Raw genomic sequence first — 25,537 nt, 5'->3', positions numbered from 1 at the left:
AGGCTCTGGTCTGGGACACATTGCAATTTGCCTGTGGCCTGCCTGGCATGAAAAGGGTTTCTCCCAGGCAGCCACATGGACTGCAAGACAGACTCATTAAGTGGCAGTAGAGGTCTAGAAACTGCAGAGGTGGCCTGCAGGATTTCAGCTAAATCTTAAATGTTTACATCCATTGTATGTCTGGTCAATCCCAATACTTCAGCTGCTTTTTGCACCACTAAAGTCAACTGACTTCCTCTGAAGGAGGGGCAGAGGGGTAAGGGATGTCATCTTCCTTTAATGTTTCAAGTTCCCAGTAGAGATCAGCATTTGTACTGGAAGAGAGGAGGAGAAAGTCAGCCTCAGAATCATAATTCTCTCTGCAGCCATCAGTTCTATAGGTCAAGAGCATGTGAACCGGATCTGAAAAGTGCCTCCATCCCCATAAATCTCTGGGCCAAAGGTAGCCCCGCTATTGAATCAAGAACAGACTTTTCAATTGTTACTTGGATAATAACAGCAGACTTCAAAGGTGGAAGTAGCAGTAAAAAAAAAAGCGGAGATGGCCCCACTGTGGATGGTGTTGTAGGTGGAGCTGAGCGCACCAGGGGGCTGTGCCTCGGATGGCAATGGATTCAACACAAGTGGCACCAAGGCTGGAGCCTCTGGAGGGACGGAGTCAGGTTCAGTCAGGACCGGAGCCACCAGAATGCCAAAATAACAGAAGCAGGCCGACCATTGGTAAGTGCCCAAGAGCCTGCCTAGATAATATCATGCATGACCTGCTGAAAGGCTAAGACATGCCCAGGGTAGGGATCTCTAGCTTCATCGTTTCAAAGTCAGAATTGCCTCCAAAGACGGGGAATAGGCGGGGGTTCAGGCAACAACAATGGGACTTCTAACAGTGATGGAAGAGGGGTCGATTTCTCATGGAAGATAAGGACTTCCTCCCTTCAGGTGCTTTTTGTTGCAAAACCAGGTTATTCACTGTCAAGAGACTTACCTGAAGTTTGCATCAATTTGTTGTATCCCTGAGGGCCTTGGTGAAAAGTAAAAAACCTCCTCTCTCTAATGGTATTCAGGTGCATTAAGAAACGAGAGTTGAAGGCTGAGGGGTTGTGTTTTATTTCTGTGTTTCCTTTACTGTGGTACTATGACAATTTACTTTGTGGGTTTCTTTTGTACCTGAATTGACAGGTGGTCACTCTTGCACAACCAGTGGCTGGCAAGCAAGAGTGGATAATTACCGGATAAAGTACAACAAATTCAATTGGGGAGTTGGGAATTTCACGGGCGACAGTGCATCAAAAAAGCAGATCGACAAAGATCTTCTTGTCTAAATGTTTTGCCAGCAAAAATGTTTTGCTAACTACTTGTTAAGGAGTTTGATGAACTTATTGCTTATTATCCCACTGGCTTGAGTCGTAAGGTCAGATAATCGGTCACTTGCCTCCCACAACCCCTTGTTCTCCTTGGCTCTTTGCTGAAGTTTTAAGTGTTTTTTTAAATTTGGGATTGGTTTGGGATTAAGGAACAAGTTACTTATCATTGGCAACGTTTTTTCTGGTAGCGACTATCTTACCACACATTCCTCACCTTAGAACTTTCACCAGGCATCATCCGGAAAATCTTGAGCAGTAACTCTACGCGCCAGTAGGTTATGTTTATCGGCTTCGCTTTGGCGTAATCTGCTTTGGAAAGGACATTACAGTGCCCATACAAGTGCCACCCCAATGCACTGACATCAGTTTCTTTCAAGACTATTTCCACTCCATAAACACAGAGCCACATAAAAACATTGTTTACCCAGATAGCAGTGTGTAATGGGGTTTTTAGAGTGAAATATCATGATGATAGGTATAATATCCTGGATTCTTCGCTCTGGCGGATAGGCGCAGAACTACACTGTATCCAGAATGTCTCCGCAGTGAACATTTGAGAAGGAGTCAGTTATGACTTCAGCATGTTAATAGTGAACACGGATTACAAAAGGTTGGCCATTGTCTGGAATCCCCCCCACCATCTCCGAAGAAGAGCTGCAGCCACTGCTATGACTTTTGTGAACACCTGGAGTGGGGAGGCGGGGGCTGCACAGGTGAGGCTAAGGAGCAGCACAGCAAACTGGAAATGCTCATGAAAGACTGTGAACTTTCTGACGGAGCAAGGAGAGGTTGCGCTCCATCAATCATTCTTGGGATGGTGGCAAAGGAGGGGGAGTTTCCACTTAAGGAAGGGCATACCCTTTCCTCACTATTTGAAGCAGCACTTGTCAGAGGTATTTGCAGACAATTGGGGCAGGTGGTGCCTGCTGATGGAGGGTACACTAAAGAGGCTTAGAAGCTGCAGCAGCTGAAAAGGTGGGAGACCTAACAGCATGCTGGTTCCTGCATCCTTTTGGGGATCCTCGACCTCATCCACATACCATACGTCTCCAATAAATCCTGTGGAGCGCATCTACTCATGACAGTGGAGCACCACCTTTTTCAGTTAATCAGCTCTATCAAGGCTGGCACAAATTGCATATTTGGATGCATCTTGACTATCCCGTGAGGCCATAAGGATTATCAGGACTGCTAACACGATCTCCCAAGCTATGTCCCAGAGGGCATGCATTTATCAGCCTAATGAGAAGACTGCATTGACCGATCTCAATGCTAGGCTATAAGATGAGAACACTTGTTTTTCAAATGCCTCAATTTTCTTAGACTCACTATTCAGCGGAGTCATGGGGAATGAAGTGGGAGTTCAGCTTGCAGTTTGTAGCCTGAACAACCAGACTCTCAGGAGTAGGATGCTTCGTGAGGAAATCAGGGTCACCAGACGATGCTCTCTAAAGTCTGGCCACCTGCCTATTCACAGGTTAGCAAGAAAAGGACTTTGACCAAGTGCCCATTAAGGTGTTAGTGAGGGCCTCACTGAAAGGGATCAAGGGCTCAGATGTGGCTGACTATGGCTGTAAGATTTCTGTAATGACATTTGCCTGAATCACAACAGAATGCAGATGTATGTCCAAGATCTTAGCTGTTCGTTGGATTACCACTGCAAAGGATACACTCCAATTCCATTGGAGGTCTAATTGACTAGTTCAACCCTGTATCAAGGGAAGCATCAAGCCCACTGGGCTCTTGTAAGTCCATGTAAAAATTGTCATCGTGACAATTAGTGAGCAAATCATCAACATCCCCACAATTATCATTATCTCTGGGAGGAGGTACGTTTTGGTCAGAATAAGAGCAAGAAAGATAATGGGGCCTCTAATGGTGCGCCTGTCCTCATAGAGGCTTGGGATTCAAGTGTGACTGTATCAGGACTGATTGCGCTTTAGTAATTTTGTGGCGCGTCATCAGTCGGGATCAGGCTGAAGTCAGTTCAGGATCATTCATTGGAACCAGCACCAGATCCTACTACCATGTCAGAGGCATTGGTATCTGCATTGACAAGGGAGGGCCTGGAGTAGGTTGTGGAGCAAGAGCGGAAGACTGGATGGGTCAGCTCATGGTAAGCTAACTGAGGATCCCTGCAGACCCTTGGGTCCCATGGGCATGGCAGAGGGAGCTGAAAGATCACAAAGTATCTGCTACATGTCCTCTTTAAAGGTGTCAATTTGCTGGGTCATCGCCGATGGCCCAAGGAATTCTGGGTGCGTCAGGACAAAATGTTGAGTCTGCGCTGGACCAGGAGACTGACTAATGTCATGACACCCTCATGCATTCTCTTTGAACCGAGTGGTGTGCAAGGTGCCACTTCGTTTCTCGGTGCCAGATCGACTATGAGGGCATGATGACATCTTTGTCACAAGACTGAGTCATGGCCCAAGCACCAAAGACCAAACTCCTGTAGGTACTTGACAGACATATACCTTTTAAACTCGCGGAATGGTTTGATCACCGTAGTCTTACAAGTGTATATTGTTCCGTAGCACACTGGATCTCATTTTTAGGAGTCTCCAGAAGGTGTGGAAAGAAAAGAACGGATGTCAGTGTGCCAGGGTGGTGGTTATATGCGCTTCTGTTCTGCTACTTCTGGGACAGTATGGAGTCAACACAGAGCCGCATGGTGCCACAGAGTGGAACAAGGAAGCATAGGTAGTGAAACTTTGGTGAATCTATTCTGCCACTTGGGGAGTATTATAAAGAGAGGAGTCTACAGTTAGGCGTATCCATTAGAATAAGCGTTTATACGAATGTGATCAGAGATGGATTTTTTTAGTCCATTAAGGTATCTTAGATGACAACAAATCAGTATACTTACAATATCACAGTCTTTCTTGCCATCACGTCTCATTGGATCATTCAGATCTTCTTGGCTGCGGAAACTAAACTTCTCAATGGCTTCTGTGACTCCACGGAAAGAAGTATAGATCTCCTCTGAGTTCAGGTTCTCCGTATCGTAATCCAGCATACTAAGTGCCAAATGTAAAAATAATGTTAGATTTAAATTTTACATGTCAGTTTGGATCTTGGTATGTGTTTAAAAACTGGCTCAATGTTGGGTGACATTTGCATTAGCCCAGAAAAGCCAGTTTTCAAGTACAAGAGAAGCATCACAAGCAAAATTATAATAATGACAATGCAAATATAAATGGCTGTAAAATCACATGCTGTAGAAGCCAGACTGATTTTTTATCTTATCCTATAACCAAAGGCTTTTTAAAATCTCACTCTCAATGTACCGATAACTGAAAGTAAACCAAAACGAAGTTGAAATATGAAATGGCAGCAGTGAGAAAGAAACGTGCAGAGTCAAACGTAAAATGAGGAGACTGGTGGACTTGACCACCATATTGTTTAAAATCTTTCAATGTTAAAGCGCATGCTTATTTTTACGCATTTTGTTTCCTATTTCTGCCCAGAAAAAATACCATAACAAACAACTATATAATCTTAACTTCTCTCATGGACTGTGCTAGTGATTAGACGGCTCATTTAGCCAGTGTCCACATTAGTTATTTTAAGTGGGCAAATGAGAAATAAAACCCCAACTATATATTTAAATGGATCTCTGTCAGATGGACAGGCCTTATCTATCTTGCAATTTTGCCAAATTTATTATAGAGAATATCTTAATTCTGGTACAGGAAGTGGGCTAGGCAAGTAGGCACAGGCAAATACATGCCTAGCTGACTTTATATTTTATCATTATTTTGATGTTTTCTTTGTCATTCAAATGGGAGTATTATAGTGAACAGTTTCTTTGATAACAAATGCATGATAGCAGACTTTAGGCTTCAACTTGCTTGGACAACTGCCTATGTAGTAACATTCATCTTTTCATGTTTAACCTCTTTCCAAGAGCAAATATTCAATATGGGAAATGTAGGTTTCTTCTATCCCCCACATAAACGTTGCTGCCACAGTTACAAGACATGCTCTCAGAAAATAGCTGGCAAAGCCTATGGAAAGAAGCTTAAAGACAGAGGAAAACGATGTTACTTTGACATGGAACTTTAACATCATGCCATCTCTTTATCCTGTTGAGTCATATTATCAATCAAAAGGAACAATGGGAGGTAATACACAATCAGGTAAGAGGCAAACTTGGTCCAAATAGTCACAAGGATCCTCAACCTGTAAACCATTACCCAAAGTAATTTAGGCTAAGTTTGGAAACTAGCGGGTGGAGAATAGTGTCTAAAGAAGGAAGCAAATGGGAAGAGTATTGATATGTTCATTATCTCTGGTAATCAAATGTGAAGTTTCCAGCACCACCATAATTGACAAAAATCTCCAGTTTCTTAATGAATTCCAAAGTGAAGCAGAAGAAAAATAGAAACCTATTAAAATCAAAACTGTGAAACACGACTATAAGTACCTTTGGAAAAGAGTGAAAAACAAACTTTTGAAATTAAGTATGTATGCTCAATACAAATTTGGTGTAGTGGAAAACACTATTAATGTCAGGAATATAGATTAATTAGATGAAGTCAATTCCTTTTTAGGAGCCCATCATGAAAAAAAAAAGTGTCCTTAAATATGAGATACTGGAAAACAACATTGTTCATTCGATGGGAAGGAGTAGGCAAGAGAAGACAAGCAAACTTTAACATTCTGAAAGTACAGAAAATATTTAAAATGTATTTTAATAGCAATTGGTCTAGCCTAAAACAACATAAATGACTGATTTCGCTTTATATTTATCAAAAACATAATATTACCTATAGTGTAAAGAGGAGTCTGTAAATAGAGAACATAATTATTGAGTATGTTTATTAGGGCTGCTTGAGGTTTTCCCAGGATCTTGCTTTCTTGAAGCTCAAAGTTGAAATAGCAAACCTTATAGCAGAGTAAAATAAAAACAGCTGTGATCAAGGTTGTACGCTTTTATAGATCCTCCTCCTGCCTATCTATCTCGAACTAGATATACCTGTAGATAGTGAGAACAATAGAAAACACACCAAACTTAAAAGTGAATGGACTTATGCACTCACAAAGAAAGGTTTAGGGCAAACTAGAGGAATCAAAGGCATTCATCATAGTGGGTCTAGAAGGTTGAAGCATATGAATGAAATTGTTAATTAAATACATAAATTACAGAAACATTCTGTAAGACAAAGTGAAGATTTACAGGGCACCAGAGATCCTCAAGAGAGAAATGTCCCCCCTGAGCAAGGAGTACTCAGCCTTTAGATGTTGTTGAGAATTCTACAATTCACAGTGAACATACTCAGTTTGAATAATCAGAAAACTCAAATAATGCAGATAAGACAAAATCAGCTGTAGGGAACCACAAGCTGGGAAGATATTGTTCAAACGACAAGTTGGGCATGAACACTTATCATCTGAGGCGAAGGTGGAACACTGATACATCTTAACAAAGGCTGTAGGAATGAGAATGGTTAGTCTGTTTGTTTCTGATCTCTGGCTCCTGAAAAGAAGTTCCCTCCAACTAAAGCAGAAAATATTTACATTGCAAAATTCTATTAATTTAAGTGGGTTGCAAGGTACTACGGAAAGCAAAGCTGCTATTTTACATAAAGTCTATCTCTTCTCCTCTGTTAGCCATTGTACCATGGATCAAGTACTGGGTTACAACACACCTCTAGATCTTCCATAATTAATTAAACCACAGGTCTCGCCAGGCACACCGTCAAGCAGCAATGCTTTAGGGAGAATTTAGTATCAGCCCCAATTATCTGACAGCAATAGCCATTATTAATGAAAAGACACCAAGTCTAATTAGAAAACACAAATGAAAAGACAAACCAAGAACGCAAAGTCTTTAATGAAATTGCATGTAATCATTAAATGAAGCTAGTACAGTCAATGGACTTGGAACTATGCAGCAAAACAAGCCATACAAAAATAAATTAAGAATTCCCTGTCTAAGACTGAAGGGAATGTTGAAGGTATGACCTAAAGGAAGAAATATTAGCCACATATCAATATGTGCTTTGGAATTATATGAGCACAAGATGAGCAAGTCAACTTAGGAAATACTGAAAATACGAACTTCTAAAATGAATGTTCAGTGTCACTGCAGGCTGGTGGCTTTTTACAGAGTTTGGATTCATAAGAGGGTGAGATCTACAAGTATTTTTCCTGTATCTAACGTTAGTTCTAGAACTGATACGCGGCTAGAAAAGTCTCTCTGTGAGTGAGAAATTGTATTAGTAGATGTGACAAATAAGACTTCAAACATTACTCAAAGAACAGTATGCACATGGAATGGTGATTATTGAAAATGAAATTGCTCACTCCATCACTATCTTCCATAGTCAAAACAATACCAAAAAAAGAATTATGTACCTGCCTAGAGAATGATGAAAAACAGCCAATCATATGCTTGGCTACACGTGCACTTACATCTAGCAATGATTAACGAAAAAAGGAAATGATATAGAAAAACTGTCCCAATAAATGGCAATCACATGAACAAATTAGAATAACCCAAGCAAGAAAACAAACATAGGATGAAACTAAAAACATTCCAGATGGTAACATGACTGTACACAATGTCACAATATTATTTTCTTAGTGTAACAACATCATGCACTAACACCCTTCTAAAAGAAAACTACATGAGCTCAATCAACTTGAAGTCTTTGTTTCATGTCTATGCTCAAGCCTTCCTTTTAGTATTTTTAAAAACAAAATCTCTTAATACCATATCAATAGAACATGAATATAATTTTGATCAATTGTTTTCATGCTGTGGATTGCAAATTGCCAAAATGGTGAGCAAGGCACAATAAATAGTGCCGTTAAGATATAGGAAAGATATAAACAAGTCAGCTCAGTTGTACACCTAAAGACAAGAGAACACACAGCACAATGTTCTTGCCTGTGGCACAGGTTTGTTCAAGTTGCATATTGCTAGTAAAGAGGATACATTCAATTAAAATAATGTCAAAGGCATCAAACATTTGAAAAGCTCCTTGACTACTAAAGAAACCCAGGTAGACTCACTTATCAATTCAATATCAAAAAATCCCCATACCATGGACCGTAGCTGGCATATGTCACATAAGCGTAGATCTACAAAAATCTGGATAATTCTACTATCTGATTCCAGATCCTCCCCCTTATGATTTATGGTGGGATATGTATTCTCTTACAACTGCTGGTCCTCTACAAACCCTTGTTTGATACTTAAAACCAGGAGAATCCAGGTTAGGATTCAACTCGACAGGTCCAATGATGTATGCCCCAAAATAAGGTGATACAACCACCCACACTCAAACCAATAGTCAGTGAAAAAATGTGTGGTGGAAAGGAAGGCACCTCACGGGCGAACAACCCTCGGGGAACTTGGCTGATGTTACCAATTCACTGCCCCTTTCTCATCATTGGTTGCCATTCCTATTCCAAAGAAAAGAATAAAGCAAGGGAGTGCGTGCAAAGAAAAGTGCTCAGCGGGAAGCTAATCCGATAGCTCACTGATGTGACCAACATAAAAAGTGATATAAAATCAACAGCCACACTCAATATATAACTTTATTATTCGTGCTAGTGTGAACTGGTGAATAATAAAGTTATATATTGAGTGTGGCTGTTGATTTTATATCACTTTTTATGTTGGTCACATCAGTGAGCTATCGGATAAGCTTCCCGCTGAGCACTTTTCTTTGCAAAGGGGCCCTTAAAGATTCCCTCAATGAGAAAGCATGTGGCTGCGACGGATTTCCAGCCGAAATTTAGAAGGTATTTATGCCTCAATTGGAAGACAAATTAGCACAGTTATTCAATGCAATTCTAGAAGTATGCCAATGTTTATCTTGGATATATATCATATAACCATGAAAAGGTTGATATAGGTGCTCTGTGAATACAAACATTGTACCTGTCCATTTGTTGTCTCTCTTTCTTTCATTGCTACAAAATCTTCGCACTGTATATAAATTATTCTCTCAAGTCCGGGACCCTTCTGTCCATACAAATGCTTTTCTGAGGCAGTCATAGTAAGCTTAGTTAAAAAAGATAAACCACCTAAATAACCCGGGATCATACCGGCCACTTAGTATACTCAACTGTGATTATAAATTGTTTATAAAGTTTATGGCAGCTAGAATAACCGCCTCTGCTCAAGAAGTGGTTCACCGGGACCAGTCTGTTTTTTTGCTAGGAAGAACTATGGCAACCATTACCAACTTTCTAATACAGGACATTGATTATTACACGAATGAAAAGATAAAAGCAACTATTATTTTGATCGATGATGAAAAAGCTTTTGATTTAGTTCAATGGAAAATTCGGTTTACTATTCTCTCAAAATGTAATTTCCCTTTGCAATTCATAAATGTATTGCAGAACTTATATAGCAAAGCGGATGCTAAGATTATAATCAACTCTCAAATGGCAGGGTTACTACAAATTTGACGAGGCACTCGGCAGGGGTGCCCGACGTCACCAGTGCTTTAAACAGTATTTATAGAACTACTAGAATCCCCATTATGGCAAGATCAGTAAATCAAGGAACCCCTGTTAGGAGCTACCAAACGCAAGCTTTTCGCAGATGATATAATTTTGTATTTGGCAGCGGATAAACGAAATATCTCGGAAGTTTTCAAGAAAATGTAATTTTTTTCGTAACTAGGGGGATATAAAACCAATCATTCCAAATCTGAGATTTTACTTTTCAACTGCTCAGACCAAAACCTTCCTTCTGCGCAACAAGGTTTGCAGGACCGGTTCAATTAGATACTTGGGGATATACATGTCACATGCTTTTTCGCAGCTGTATCAGCTTAACTATAAAGCAACATTTTTTAAGGCTAGGAACCTTTTAAAGCAGTGGCAGGCCTTACCACTCTCTATAATAGGGAGAGTTGCTGTGATAAAAATGATGATTCTCCCTTTTTTCTTTTTTTCAAATGTATTAATCAAAGAACCACCCACATTTTTCATGAGATAGATCAACCAAAGCTTGGAATAATCTTCCATTACACCTCAGAGGGTCGACCAGCCTATTGGCTTTCCGCAAGGCTTTAAAAACCTGGCTGTTAACAGACTAATTTCACTTCGGTTCTGAACCTTGGGTAGATCTCACATAGCGCCAGGACACCTACGGGTAACAGAGCGTTTAATAAATGTCATAAATAAATAAATAAATAGATCAAATGCTGTGAAATTTTGACTGGTCAAGTAAGAAACCTCGCACAAAACTAGAGACTCAACAGTTATCTAATCAAGAACGTGGTCTTGCACACCGCCATTTAAAAAAATATTATCAGGTAGCCTTTATCGATTGGTGTACAAGATCAGTTTCTAGATGCGATTTGGGAGGAGACTTCTACCTTAAACAAATGCTTCTAGAAAGTAGCATCCAGCTTGTTCCATTTATCAAATCCCCAAGCTTCGCAAGCGCAGCAGATATGCCTCAGGCTATCGCGGTCATATTTTTTCAATGGAAGGAAGAGCACCAGTTTATCTCCTTTCATCCTGATTGCACATAGTGGTGGGATAGGTCTCCATACAAGCGACAAAAGCATAACAACTTGGGAGAAGGCGGGGTTACATCGTTTTAGCGATTTTCTTATAGAAGGGGCAATGAAATCAAGTAATCGGGACTCCCCTCTACATTACTTTTTTCTTTTCTCCAATTTCGCAATTTTATAAGGAACTTTCAATTGCCCAAAGGTCTGAATTGGTACCAGATCTTCCGGGAACAACTGCATGCAAAAGTAGTACCACAAGCATTACAAAAGATTCAGAACGCTGCAGGTTAGATTTGCAATCATGGAGAGAGTACAATATCTGGGCGCATAAAGCTATTAAGTGGCAACTTTATTATACTCCACCTGGTCTTCATAAAATGTATTCTTCGTTTCCGGGGATATATTTTAGACGTAATTGTTCCAATGGGGATTTGCTCCATATTTGCTTTTCATGTTCAGCTATAACTGAATTTTGGAAGCATATTTTTTACTGGCTTAGCCAAAAGCTCCGAATAGTCTTAGTCCCTGAACCCAAAACTGTCCTTTATGGAATCGTTGATACACTAAACTTATCTATTAGAAACCGACAGTATATTTTTATTGCATCCCTAGTAGCCAAGTATTTGATCCTGCAAAAATGGTAAGGGTGCAGCTACCAGTTTTTCCCCAATGGCCACTTAAGAAGATTCGAATTGAAGTGAAAGAAAAATTATACTCGCAAAGAGTAGGAGTGAAAGTAAAAACATTTTTTAATTTGGGTTGGGAAGTCAGATTACACTACAGTTAGGAGTATTTTAGAGACCGGGGGTTCTAATTTTTTCATTTTTAAGATGGAGCACTCTCAGATTAAGAAGAATAGGTCCCATAAATATTAAGGCTATGCATGTTTAAGTTTATATCTATATTTGATTTACATGTATTATGTACATTAATTATTTAAGTATCTTGATGACTTATGTTATTTATGTTTTTTCTTTATTAACTGATAAAAAATGTGAACACATTTTTATTTTAAAAAAAAAGAAAATTAAAATAAATAGTGGCGGCAAGTACAAAAGAAAGAAAAGAGGAACATTTTAAATTACGGATATATATTTAATAAAGGTAGAGCAGTTATTGAACAAATTCATGACATCTGTGGGAATAAGTACTGCAATAAATTAATATGTCTAGTTTAATAAGAAAAACAAATGCATATTTTAAGAAAGTTAATATTATATACCTCGGGATGTGATTTTACTGAAAGGTGGGCGAGGTAAGGTAGTCTTGATGGGCACAAAAAAGACTGTTAAAAGCTTTCTGTAAGGTCACAGATATAAGCAAGACTCTTTAGCTCTTGGAAACAAGATGATGACAGAGAAGGAGCAGAATAATGGCACAGACATTTTGCTAAATGATCAAGTGATTTTAACAAAATATTGCTATTATTTATTTTTTCTCTATGGGAACATCGGGATTCATTTGAGCATTTTCATGAAATGGGCCAGCACAAAGTGGCTAACACTTGCCAAAAGGCAGACACGTGTCAACATTTTTTTAAATATGTGGGAGGGACCGCAAAAGGCACATGACGTCCTGGTCACATGGAAAGCTCTGACATTTGGTATTAGATTGCCACGGTTTACTTCATCTTATAGCTGGTAAAAAAAACTGATGGGAAAGCCTCTGTAAATATTTATGAACCAGTTTCTTCCCTTTACCTTGACCCTGGGTCGAAACCTCTAGACAGAGGGCCACAGTGAGATTGGGTGAATGACGGTGTTTTGAGGTAGGAGTACACATATCCAAACTAATGCTAGATCTTCTATTTCTTTATCTCTTTGGAAGTAGGGCCTGGTGTCAACAGCAAACGCTAAACATGATGCATCTCTAACAAAGTTCACCCAACAAAGACTGTCAAGATATTAGTTGTTTCTATAGCTAATGAAAAAGTGATTTACTTTCAGTAACACTCTTTCTGATGGACATTTCTAACTGCAGATTCCTCACCTTTTAAATTCCACCGTGTGGCAAATTGCAGCGTTTTCTGTAATATCTCCCGCACAATGATAAAAAAGCACCACATGACTCCACCACAACCTCACCCATCCCCTCCAGAAGTTAAGGCGCGGAACCATTTATAAGTGTCACCCCCACACGCAGACATCAGTTTACCATAAAACATTTGCGCTCGTAAGACCTATATAGTTTGTAACAGACTGAGAAGCATGACAGCATGCAGAATGTAATATGGGACCTAATTATAACTTAGAAGCCCACTCCACAGAACAGGGAGAATGAAGGGCAATGAGGGATCTGGAGTTACAGTATCTAAACAGAAAGATTGTTATTGAAGGTAAGTAACTTGTTCTTCTGAAGGCTACATCTACCTAATGATTCCTCACCTTTTGAATGGATATCACTGCAGTATGGCCAATCTGGTGGAGGGTTTGAGGTGGACTTCACTTCAAGAAATCCTGCATGACTGAGTAGACAAAATGGTCCTCTCAAACCTGCAAATCAATACCATAATGCCTGGTGAAGGTGTGGATGGACACCCATGTAGCTGCCTGGATGATGTCCAGCAAAAGGACACCCCTGGCTAAAGACATAGTGGTGGCCCTAGCTCTACAGAATGAGCTTGAAGGCCCTCAGGATGTTTCTTTTAAGCCAAGGCAGAGCCAGGACCACTGGAATTATGCAATTCTGCGGCTACAACTTTTGCTGCATAGTTACGGTTTTGCCACACTCGACACACAATCCATCATCTGCAGCATAATTCGCAGATTGTAACAAAAAAACAGTTTCTAGTTAAAACAGATCACAAGTTACTTAAAGCGTGGCAGCATGTGTTTACGCACAGTGGAAGGCCCTTCGCAAAGATTAACTGGTCATATTTCAGTTTCCTATTTACGTTTTTTGGTTGCTAACTGGGACTAATGAGGTGGAATCTTTGCCCAGACAATATCACCATATATAAAAATTCCCAAAAACAAAGTAATACAGTAAAAAAATATGCAGTATTATGTCACATAATTTGCCTTTTCATGCAACATAAATTAGTCAACCAGGCTGCATAATTTGGGGCACCCCGCAACAATATTCTAGTGGCCCTGGGCATTGCATATTTTTATGCAGAGAATAATCCATTAGGAGATGTTCCGCTTCTGGATCACCTTCCCTTTCTTCACATCAGAAAAAAATAAATAATTGGTCATTCAATCAGTAAAGCTTAGTTTGACTAACGTAGAAACTAGGGGCTCTTTGGGTCCAACCGGTAAAGCTTCTCCTCCTTTTTAGAGGGAAGGTCAGGCAGGAAGTGTGATAGACTACGCCGCCTGGAGATACGCCACCATCTTTGGTAGAATTGATGCACCTCTGAAGCATCAACTTGTCCTGGAAAGAGGGTGGTCAACGATGGTTGTATTGACAGTGCCTGGAGTTCACTGATGAGGCATACAAACGTAATCACAATGAGGAATACTCTTTTATGGGTCTGAAGTTTCAAGGAAATGCTATGCTTAGACTTGAAAGGTGTGGACAAAAAGTTCGAAGCAAGTTAAGGTCACACTGCAGCATAACAAAAAGTGAAAGATGAAACATACGTGAGACATTTAAAAAAACACACTAATGATTTAAACCAGTGGCATCTCTAGAAGTGAATTTGAGGGAAGAACAGACATTGCGCCACAGATAAAAAGTGGTAAGGCCACCTACAGAGCTTACGTTTAAATCTGACTTTGTATATGTGTAAATGCATATATTTCTTCAATGAAGAAAACAAAGGTCTACGAGAAGTTATAGTTAGGAATACTTACTTTATTATTTCTATAAAAAATCAACTTAAACTACACAAACATTATAAATGTAAAAGTTATATTTATATAATAAATAGGTTTCTGTAATCCCCATATACTTCCTGTCTCTAATTTCTTTATGATCAGAGACATGTGACGCACCCAGTCGCTGCCAATTATTAATCGTTTAACCACGGCGGCAATTCCGCCGCGGTGCGGCGGTTTAGCGGAGTGGGCGGGGTCGCGTCGGCCAACGGATGTTCACAGCACTATGGAGGTAGTGCTCGCAACGGCTGTTGGCCGACGAACGCACTTAAGGGGTTAAGAAAAGATGTCCGAACTCGACTAGTATAAGTTGTAACAGTCGAGTTCTGATGTCACAATGCCTGTCAGTGGCAGAGGTGAAGGCCAGGTGAGGCCACGGAGCATAATTAAAGCAGTTGTTTAGAAACTAAAACTGAATGATGCATTTCTTTCTACTGCTCTATTTTTCTAGTTTATAATAACAAGCAGAAAGGACATGTTTATTTTTGCCACTCCTTAGACAGTTAAAGAAAAGACAACGTCTTTCTGCATGTTTCTTAACAATCAAAACGACTGCAGCTTTAAAAGAAAAAAAATTGATTTGTATTGAACAGTTTCTAATATCCAATATTTGAATTTGCAGTTTTTAAAATGTGTTTCTAATCATATGCTGTTTATTATGGTATAACTTAATTCGTTTTTTTGTTACTGTGTTACTTTCAAGATAGGTCAACGTTCATTATAAACGTCAGCATAGTCTACTTGGTCATGTATCTTTCAATAGTGGCTCAGCAAAAGTGGCCAATAATTGTTGTCCTTTCACAATGAAGTTGTTGGAATGATGTAGTTTCCTAATGGCTAACCATTTAACTCTTTATATATTAGTTCGCCTGCCACTGTGTTCCTTATTCTTGTATGCCATTGTATGTGCAAGATAGTCAGGGTTTGATTTGTTGAGCAGTTTCATTTGCCATATCATTTTTTATTTATTTCAATAACTACCGCAGTACTTTCTAGACTCTGTCGAGAATGTTCCGCAGTACATCCCAAACTTGAAAAAAAGTATATAGATCAATAAAAATACTTTTCCCTACTGCTACAGACTTTACTAAACTGCCTAATTTCTTCCTATACATAACAAAAAGAGTAATAAGCTATGTTGCACGTTAAACCACAGAACAAAGGCAAAGTGTGGTCTAAACAATATGGCTGCCTTTTTATTTTGCAAGGATATTTACTAACCAGTAATATTGTTTAGTAATAGCCATCTACTTATGTATACCATGGCCAAATACACCACTAGGTTTTTGTTCCTTTAATACTTAAAATCAACTGAATAAATTCAGATTAATTAACAAAATGGCCCTTTGCACAGCAAAATCTATATTCTTGCCAAATGCCACTTAAATCCATTCATCCATTTTGTTGCAACATCTGTTTAAAAAGTCTATGGAAAATGCATTGGTGGTAAAACGGATTTTGCGACCCCTCTTTATTTGCACCACCCCATAACTAATAACACCAAAACGTTGCTTCATAATCATCCAATGTAAATAAAATAGGTCTGTAAAGTTTCCTGGAGATTGATCAAACAGTGACAAACTTATTAGCAAGCAAAGATCAGAGGAATTCCTATCGCTCTGAATCCTAATTATAACTACAGAGTGGACACTGCCACTCTGCAAGATAGATATATATATATATATATATATACACACACACACACACACACACACATATACAACACACGAAAAACACTGCAACAAAAAGTAAGTGGTGGCAAATAGGGCTGAGGCATAGTCCTCATCTGGCAACCCCTCTAGAGCCACCACTGACTTTAACAGGGAGGACTGATCAGGCTAACTAAGAAAGGTGGAGACGGCCAATAAAAAAGGGCCCATGGCAAGGCCGTGCTAGGCTAAATATAGAAAAACAGAAATATGTCAGAAAATGTTGCCTTCAACAAAATGACTATTGGACTTTTCATCAGCCCAAAACTTTTCCCAACATCCAGAGATTAACATCTAGAGGAGATCAACTTTTTAGAAGGACTGCGCATTACCATTACAGACCAGTCCACACAATCTCTACGCATGGAAGAGCAGTTTGTGGAGATTTGGATGAAGAACTTTTCCCTGTTGCAGGAACAGCATGTCCTCCCTCAGAGATAGGTGGGGCAGAAGGCTAAAATCAGCAGTTCTGAATATCACACTCTCTGAACCCAGATCAGGACTATAAGGATAATCGGAGCCTGGCCCATCATGACCTTCAGAGCTTGTGAGAAGAAGTAGTGGTGGTGGGAACACAGAATAGACCGGAGTCTCAGGGAAGGCAGAACGCATCTCCCAGGTAGCCTTGAGGCGGAAACTCTACAGCACAAAAACCTCACCAGTGAGCATTTTCAGAAGTAACAAAAAGATCTAACCAAAGCAGCCCTACTGGACAAAGATGTGTTGAATTACCTTTGTATGCAAACACAAATGACAGTAAGCTACATGGCATGTCTGCTGAGCTTGTTCATTCTGGCACTCAGGGATCATGCCAGATGGTTGATAGAAAGCGAGATTTCCTGAAGGCCCAACCTGAATCACAGGTCCAGTGCTTCTTGGCACAGCAGCCATAGCACCCTGAATGTTACAACAGCATTTTGTGGTTGAGTTGTCTCTCAGACCTTGCTAAGCAGCACAGCAGTACAGCAGAAAGGACTTGAGAACTAGCCAGATGGCATGCATCTCAAGAAGGCTGATGGGGAGAGACCAGCGGCCTCTGCTCTTCAATTCATCCAGGGCGCCATCCCAACCAAAGCAGATGCATCGGTCACCACTAATAGCTGTGGGTGGTACACAGATAACAACCTGCCACAAGTCAGGTTGGCATCCTTCATCCACAACTGAAGATCCTAGACCACCTCCAATGTCACACAGATGTTGTCTGTGAGACTCCCCCAGTGCTGAGCCTATTGAGGTGGAGAGCATGTATGTGCAAATGGCCATGAGGTACCAGGAGTTTACGCAAGTTCAAGTGACTCCGTAATAGGGAATCAGTGTGGCTTTACTTGATATTCAGCATGCGAAGCAGAAGATATGAGGACTTACTATGCTGTTGTTACTTCCAACCTCTGCCACTGTCACACGCTCAAAATGCCCATAAGGGCTGGGCAGGCTGCTGCAAGAACTGAGATGGCTGCCTCAGGAGATAAGCCACACCCTAGGAGTGACTCCAGAACCTACGGTATTGTTGATGGAAGTGGCAGGTCGAAGCTAGTTCGTTAGCCGGAGGACTTATCCACAGCACAATTATCTTTGAATCTGCCTTGTCTCTCAACAGCCAGAAGCCACTACTGAGCATGTCCATGAGGGATGCCTATTTGTCCCTGGAAAAATCTGTGTCCAGCATCTAAGCATGACTACAAATAATCATGCTATTGCTTATGGCATAGACAGACAGTTTGTGGTGTCAAGTCCAGGCCTCAATATGTACTATCCAGAGTGAGCCATTTGGACAAAATTATTTCGAAACTCCTCAGGGAGAATGGGAGTGATCTTGCTTGCCATTTCCCGTATGACTTGGGATTATCTGCCTAGCAGCGTACTGCATTCAAAGATCATAAAGCCAAGCTGGTGAACACCCTCTTGCCAAACGCATAAAACATTTAAATTCTCTATCAAATGGAGCAGTGGCGAGTTTCCGACCAACCTACGGAGCTGGTCGGTCCCTCCAACTGCTGCCTTCAACCGCACGCATTGTAGTGCATTGATCAGACCACAGCAGTAAATGCCAGTCGGACCACAACCAACTGTTGTGGTCCGACCTGCATCGTAATTAGGGCCTTAGTGCCGGTCTAGCATGAGGCGTGGGACAGGGATCCTAGTGTCAACATGCTGTGTAACCAATCCTGAATGTACAGATTGAGGTGGGAGGTATTACTTGTTAAAAATGTTGATTTGATGAGCAAATCTGGGCAAAACGGAAAATAAATTGTGAAATGCGGCTTCACCAGAAATATACTTTACTATTGGACATGCTTATGAGCTATTGTGAGCTACTGTATTTTTTGGCTTTTGATACGCCCTGAAGAAGTTCATTTTTTACCAAAACGTGTTAGTTGAGGCAGTATTGTTCCAAAAGTAAATAGAGAAAATAAGTTGTTTGGAAGTAAAATAAAAAAGACACAAGATATTCAGATATTTTGAATGGACGTTAAATTTTGGGTGCACCGCTAGACTCATACCTTTGCGCTTATCTGCTATGCAGAAGTATCAAAAAGCGACTGACACTACTAGGTTGTGCACCAAACACATGACATGGGGATAATGAGGGAGGTGCAAGCTGGTTTACCTAACTGCTGTTTGCAGTTGTTTGGTTTTGGAGGCCTGAAAAACACTGACAAACGTTTGAGAGTAGAACTCCAGCTCTTCATCAAAGGGCACTGAAAAAAAGGAACTAATATCAGCGTGCAGGGGAGGAGCCAATAAACCCCTTTGTCTCGTCCCTACCAGAGGTGGGGCGGGCCCTTGTGGATTATGAGGGCACCACCTATTGGCATGTGGGATCAACTGTTGTAAATGCTTTCAGGTCCAGCCTGGCACTTGAAGGAAGGCTGAAAAGGCGTGGAATCTGTGGCTAGAAGCATCCATAGGAATAGAAGATCTATTACTTTTCTATGCAATTATTACTGTAATTACTACTGCCTTTCCTAAGTTGTTGCACCTCATCATAATTTAGAATTGATCCTGTTAATGCATTTAGCATAAGAGCTATGACAATTGTAATCCAAAACTGGATAAAGCCTCATTGGCCTAAGAAGGCTCAGTGCCTACTTTAATTTGAGAAACTCCCTGTCAAAGTATGAGACGCCCCATTTATTCCCCTAAGCAACAGAAACAGGAAACCACAAATCCAACTCTATAAGCTTCTTTTACCTCATGACTTTTGAAACACAATAATATTGTGACACCTCAAACATGTTTAACAGGTAGCTAGTTACCTGGGAGAGTAAGAGCGCCTGAAAGTCTTGTGGGAAGGAACGGTGGGGAGGGAGTGGGACTGAGAAAGGGGAGGGGGATGCTTCGACAGCCCATCTGCACTCCAACCCCAGTACCGACTGCAGCGGACAGAACAGGGGAAAAAGTGAGAAAAAAGAGGAAAGAAGAAAGAATAAAAAGAAAGTATGATCTGCGAAAGGGAAGATGTTTAATTCGCACTAGGAGGTTATCGAAATCAAAGCAAAATTTGGCATATTTAATTGCTTAGCCTTGTTTACCCATTTTACAAGGCACTTCTTTTCTCAAAAATTCTGACTTTTAATTCCTGAGCAAGTAGGCAATAGAATTAAGGAGTTACCATACAAACCTTCTTTTTACCACCATGATTTGCATTCCACTACATGCCATAATTACTGGTGTACAGTAAGACTTCACAAACAAATGTTTTGGTTCACAAAACATAACCACAAGCTTTACAATAGTTGATTACAATATAAATAATGCTTTGACTTGGATCAAGGACTGGTTAAGAAATTCTGATTTGGACACTCCTCAGAATCACAGAACAAACCCATATATAGCACTTACATATTTAATTTCTTGCCTGGCAGAGGTCAACATAAGTAAGACACTTTACCACAACTCATGAATAAATAAACTGACAATGACAGAACTTCAAAAAAACTAGTTAGATTAGCTTTGACAGATGGGACGTTTCTATTGACAGCTTCCAATGATTTGAATATTCTTGGCAGAAATTAATAATTATAGGATCCTAAAAGTGCACACATTACTCTAACATAAATTAAAAAAAAGTGATTGACGGTTTGCTTAAATTAACCTCAGCCACTGGCAATAACTCAGGGCTGCCTTTCAGTTCATCGTTATTTTGCATACAATGCCACTTCAGTTTGGACCCAGTTAAATGCAAATCAGTCTTGCCCCTTTTCCAATGGGAACATGCCAGGGAAAACTGCCAGACTATCTCTGAACCGGAACACAAGCAACCAAGAACCGATTTCACTCAGTTCAGGGAGGACCTGGCCTGGATGATGTCTGTGCCATTTAAGGCACCAATGTGGCCAATGCCACTGGTGATAGCAGCAGGAAGGCTAACAGAGCTGCTCTAAAACTTGCAGGTGGAATTCCGCAGGCAGCTCAAAAAGGTTCTCTTCCCACCTTAGTCTCCTCTTTAGAGCTGAAGCTGTTTGAAATATATCCCTCTTTAGATGGGCCACCATTGGTGCTTAAGAAGGTCCTGGCCTCACAGAAGACTCCAGCACTGGAGCACAGCCTAATCTTAACTTCCCGGCACCCGGTTTAGATCTGGCACTGTACCCTAATGGCTCGTTTGAAGTGTTCAGGTGGGCATATGGATTCATGGGGCCCAAAGGCCTCGAGAGCAGACCTTCGGGTCCCATGCATCCAATCAGTCATTCATAAAGTTTTGCATGTGATCTGGCTAGCAGAACACTCTAAGTTTAGCCATTTTCCACAAGGCATAAACACTTTGGCCCCCAGGAGACAAATGGCATTAGCAGTTTGAGGGGAGTCTCAGAAGCAAAGAATTTGCGGCCAATACAGTCATGTTTCTTTGACTAGCTATCAGAGGCATTGCATAGGGATACTGGTTCTGCTTTCAGAAAGATGTTGGGACAACAGACTTTCTGATGACAGGCAAGTGAACACGATGTGGGGATTACTCGGAGAAGGCCTATGATATCTAGCTGTTTGTCGGCTGCTAGGCCAACATTTTTGTTTTCCAAGCAGTCATGACATATATGAAAATTCCCTGTTTGTATAAAGGGTAGCCTTTGTGTGCACTGGGAAATTAAACTATGAGCTGATCTGACATTCTAAAGTCTTCTTCGGGTGAAATAGAATTTGGGGCACCTTCATACGTCAGGTGATCGCAGTGCTCCTGCAATTTAATCTGATGGGTTTTTAGAAAAAAAAGCATTGAATATAACTGATTCATTAGGATTCAACTCAAGGCACCTTGGGTATAAATTGTGCGTTTATGAGCAAGGTAACTTTGTCCTTGGTGAACTGCAGATAAGGTTCCTTGCAAATTGTAGATTTCACTAAACCTGCTAGCTGAAGTCATTTGTACCAACTATACTGTTTTCCGTGAAAGACATTTGAGATTAGTCCTAGAATCGGCTCAAATGGACTCCTCAGCAGTTGGTTTAGCATTGTTTGTAGCTTCCAGTGTACTGTTGGATTTCTTGAAGGAAGGAAGGCTCTGAAGAGGTCTTTCAAGAACTCTTTAATCATTCTTTGGTGAGGTAATGATAGCTGGCTTAGAGATTGAGGGTACCTTTTCCATAGCTGCAAGACAGACTTTAATCGATACATGCCTCAGGCCTGTACAAGCCAGTTCTAACCGATAAGGTAACACTGATGAACAAGTTACTTACCGTTGATAACGCTTTTTATGGTGGATACTCTACCTAACCACATATTTCTCAACTTTAGAAAACCCTCTGGTTTCAAAATAGATATGGAAAATGTAACAAGCATTGCTCCCATGCTCTAGTAGGTGGCACAGTTAAGACTCTGTATTGAATTTGTTCTGACTCAGAAGATGAGTTGCATATATGTGACATCTCTGCACGTTATTGTCAATATCTTTCCTAACTCTATCCGTTATACTCCATGTCCTTGGACATGGAGTACAACAATAATCAGAGGTACCAGTGTGCCAATGTCTAATTGTAGACCATTTTTGATGGAAAATAGACCATTTCACAGAACAGGGAGGAGGAAAGGCGGTGAGGAATCAGTGGTATTCACTGGAAAGAGCACTACCAAAGAAAAGGAACTTGTTCTTTTGATGGATACTTCCAACAATAGATTCCTCAGCTTCATAACAGATACCAAAGCAGACCAAAGCAAGGTAGTGGATAAATGGAATGGCTCATACTAAAAATATCCAGCAGTACCAAATGCTTGAAAAGCTCTTCCCGTTCGATTTGTCTGTCAAGGCAGTAGAGCTTCATGAACGCGTGTACGGAAAATCACGTCACATCGTGGCAAGTGGCAAAGATACAAAAAAGTAATGGATGGAATGTTTTAATTAATCTCAGCCACTAGTAATTACTTGTGGTCACATTGAAGTCCATTCTTATTTTGCACACCATGCCACCTTAATTTGGACTCGGCCACATATAAGTCAGTCTTTATCCTTCTATAGGAACACTCCAGCCCGAACTGCCAGACCAGGTCATTTCTGAATCGCAACATAAGCAGCCCAAGACAGATTTTGTCCTGAACAAGGGACTATGATTCAGCCCTGACTAATAAGCAGTGACTGAGATTAATTCAAGCACCTCACCCATCACTTTTTTTTAATACTTAATATGTCAAGGATAAGTACTTAGAGCAAAAGCAGTTGAAGCAGTCTTGGCCCTGGTAGACGGGGCTCTTATCCGGTCCAGAGGCTACATCTTGGCCAGTACTTAGCAAACTTTAAAGCAGAGGACTATCCACCTTGACAAAGTCTTTTTCTGAACTAACTTACCTTTCTTTGCTGTAGATAACCCACAAAGGGTTGATCGTCCACCCGATGGTCTTTGGAGAGTCAATGTAAATGCTTAAAGCTCTTTTGGCCCCAGTCAATGGAGTTTCACCTCCTCTTTCGAGGCCTGAAGCAGAGCAAAGAACGTTGGATAGTGATGGACTGCCCAACGTGAAAAGCAGTCAAAAAATGTTGCCAAAAAGACTGCAGTGGTCCTCAACTCCGATTTGTCTGGGGAAAAAGGTGGTGTAAGGTGGCTGCACTGAGAGAGCCTGAAGCTCACTCATGCAGTGAAATGAAGTCACGACATCAGAAAGCGACTTCAGATTCTGGAGATCCAGTGGGCAACAGTGCACTGGTTCGAATGGCATTTACATAAGGAAAGGGAGGACCAATTTAAGATCACACTGTGGTATCATGAAGGGTTTGGGAGCAATCAAACGTGTCAAACCTTAGAGAAACCTCGCCACAACAGCTCATTTGAACAAGAAAGGTTGGTCAGGTAAATGTAAAAAGGCCAAAAGGGCCTTTACGTAACCTTTAAAATTGCCCAGTGCAAGTTCTTGCTGGGTCAGAGACAAAACAAACAATAAGACATCTGACAGCTTGTCCGATAACGGGTCAGTACTGTTGGCACAAGGCTACAAATTTGTGGCAGTGCCTGGCATAGTCAGACTTTTGAAGAGGGACACCTGGCAGCCAGGATGACATCCCCAACTTGGAACAAACTTTAAACCCAGTCAACTGCTAACATTCAATTTCCACACTCAAATATGCAGATTGTTTAGGTTCTGGAGCAGGATCCTGCCCTACTGCTGTCACAGGAGATACTCCTGAAGTAGCAGCCTGATCAGAGAATAGATGCTCATACTGTGAAGATCTAGTTACCACCTTCTCCTTGTCCAATCCGGAGCAACTTCGATAACATGGACCTGGTCTTCCCTGCTCTTCTTCAGAACTCTAGACAGGAGCGGCAGCAGCTGACAGGCACACCAGAGTCCCACACTCCACTCTATCCAGAATGCATTGCCGAAAGAGCCTCTTTGGAAAATAGTAGTGCGCAAAAGTTTTGACACTGGGTTCTAGAAGATGGCCAAAAGATCTAGCCAGGGTTCTCACCCCTCCTGGAAGCTACTCAGTTCAACCTCCATTTAATATCCGCCAAACATGGATGGCCAAGTTCATCTGCCTCGGACTTCAACGATCCTACTAGCTTGTTCACAACCAGGAAAATGGCAATATGCTCCAGCCAGCTCTAGAGACAAAATGTCTCCTTGCACAAGACCCAGCACCCCACCCTGCTTGTTGCAGTACCATAAGCCATTAGTGTTCTCTATGAGAACCTGCAGCAGCTTCTATTTGATGGACAGTAGGAAGACTTTCAGTGGCAGGCAGATGGCCCACAACTCCACAGGTGAACATGGAGACAGGTCTCTTCCCAAGACCAGAGTCTGATCTCCACTTCTGCCAGATGACCTTCCCATCCCAGCAGGGATGTATCAGTCACCACCCTCTGCTCTGGGTATGGCAGGGAAAGGGGCCTGTCACCGGACCAATTGCAGCCAAGCATCCGCCACTGCAGATCTTATGCAGTCCTCTGAAACCTGGATGGAATAAGACGGGTTCCCCTGGTGCTGGGCCCACTGAGACTTCAGATTCAACAGAAGAGCACCCATCTGCCATCTGGCATAGCTGACTAATGGGATGGAAGATGGGAAGAGGACCATAAGCCTCAGAGCCACTCTCACAGAGACCCAGGACTAAGGCTGAAACATTGAGATCATAGTTTGACTATCTTGGAATTGTAGGGAGGAAGGGCCCTAAAGAGTATCATATCCAGGATGGTTCCAATTAAAGAGAACCTCTGCGAAGGAGTAAGGTGTTACTTCAGCATACCGACAGAGAACCAAAGTGATATCAGGAGGCTCGTCGTCATCTGGAGATGGTCTACGATTATCTGTGGCAAGTCGGTCTTAAGAACCCACTTGTGGAGGTAGGGGAAAACTGGAATCCCAACTGTCGAAGATGTGCTGAGACCACCACATTAACTTTTGTGAACACACTAGTGGTGCTGGTGAAGCAGAAGGGAAGCACGGCAGATTGAGAAGGCTCTTGCCCCACCTGTATCATCTGTGAGACCGCAGGATGACTATATGAAAGTCGTCATCTTCCAGGACCAAAGCAACAATCCACTCACATGGAACCAGAGGAGGCAGAACCTGGGCCAATACAATCATCTTGAAATTGTCCTCTCACAAAAAGGCACTGAGAGTGTTGAGATCTAAATTAGGACAAGACCTCTGACCTTCTTCGGCACAATTAAAAAGTGTGAGTAACAGCCAGATCCTCTTTCCTGGGACAGAACACTCACTATGGCTCC

The 25,537-nt window shown here is 41.2% G+C and overlaps 1 protein-coding gene across 5 annotated transcripts in view; it reads right to left on the bottom strand.

The window, feature by feature from the left end:
- CLASP1 (cytoplasmic linker associated protein 1) overlaps nucleotides 1-25,537 on the bottom strand; it is a 1,618,163-nt gene that overhangs the window by 334,129 nt on the left and 1,258,497 nt on the right. For all 5 annotated transcript variants that reach the window (XM_078682066.1, XM_078682063.1, XM_078682065.1 and 2 more), the window contains one exon: nucleotides 4,231-4,381. In XM_078682066.1, the coding sequence (XP_078538192.1) occupies nucleotides 4,231-4,381 (151 nt within the window). The remainder of the gene's footprint in view (nucleotides 1-4,230; nucleotides 4,382-25,537) is intronic.

This window comes from Lissotriton helveticus, chromosome 3_1 (assembly GCF_964261635.1).
Source record: "Lissotriton helveticus chromosome 3_1, aLisHel1.1, whole genome shotgun sequence".
Taxonomy (NCBI): domain Eukaryota; kingdom Metazoa; phylum Chordata; class Amphibia; order Caudata; family Salamandridae; genus Lissotriton; species Lissotriton helveticus.
The sequence above is the reverse complement of the archived record's forward strand: the minus strand, read 5'-3'. Positions and strand labels throughout refer to the sequence as shown.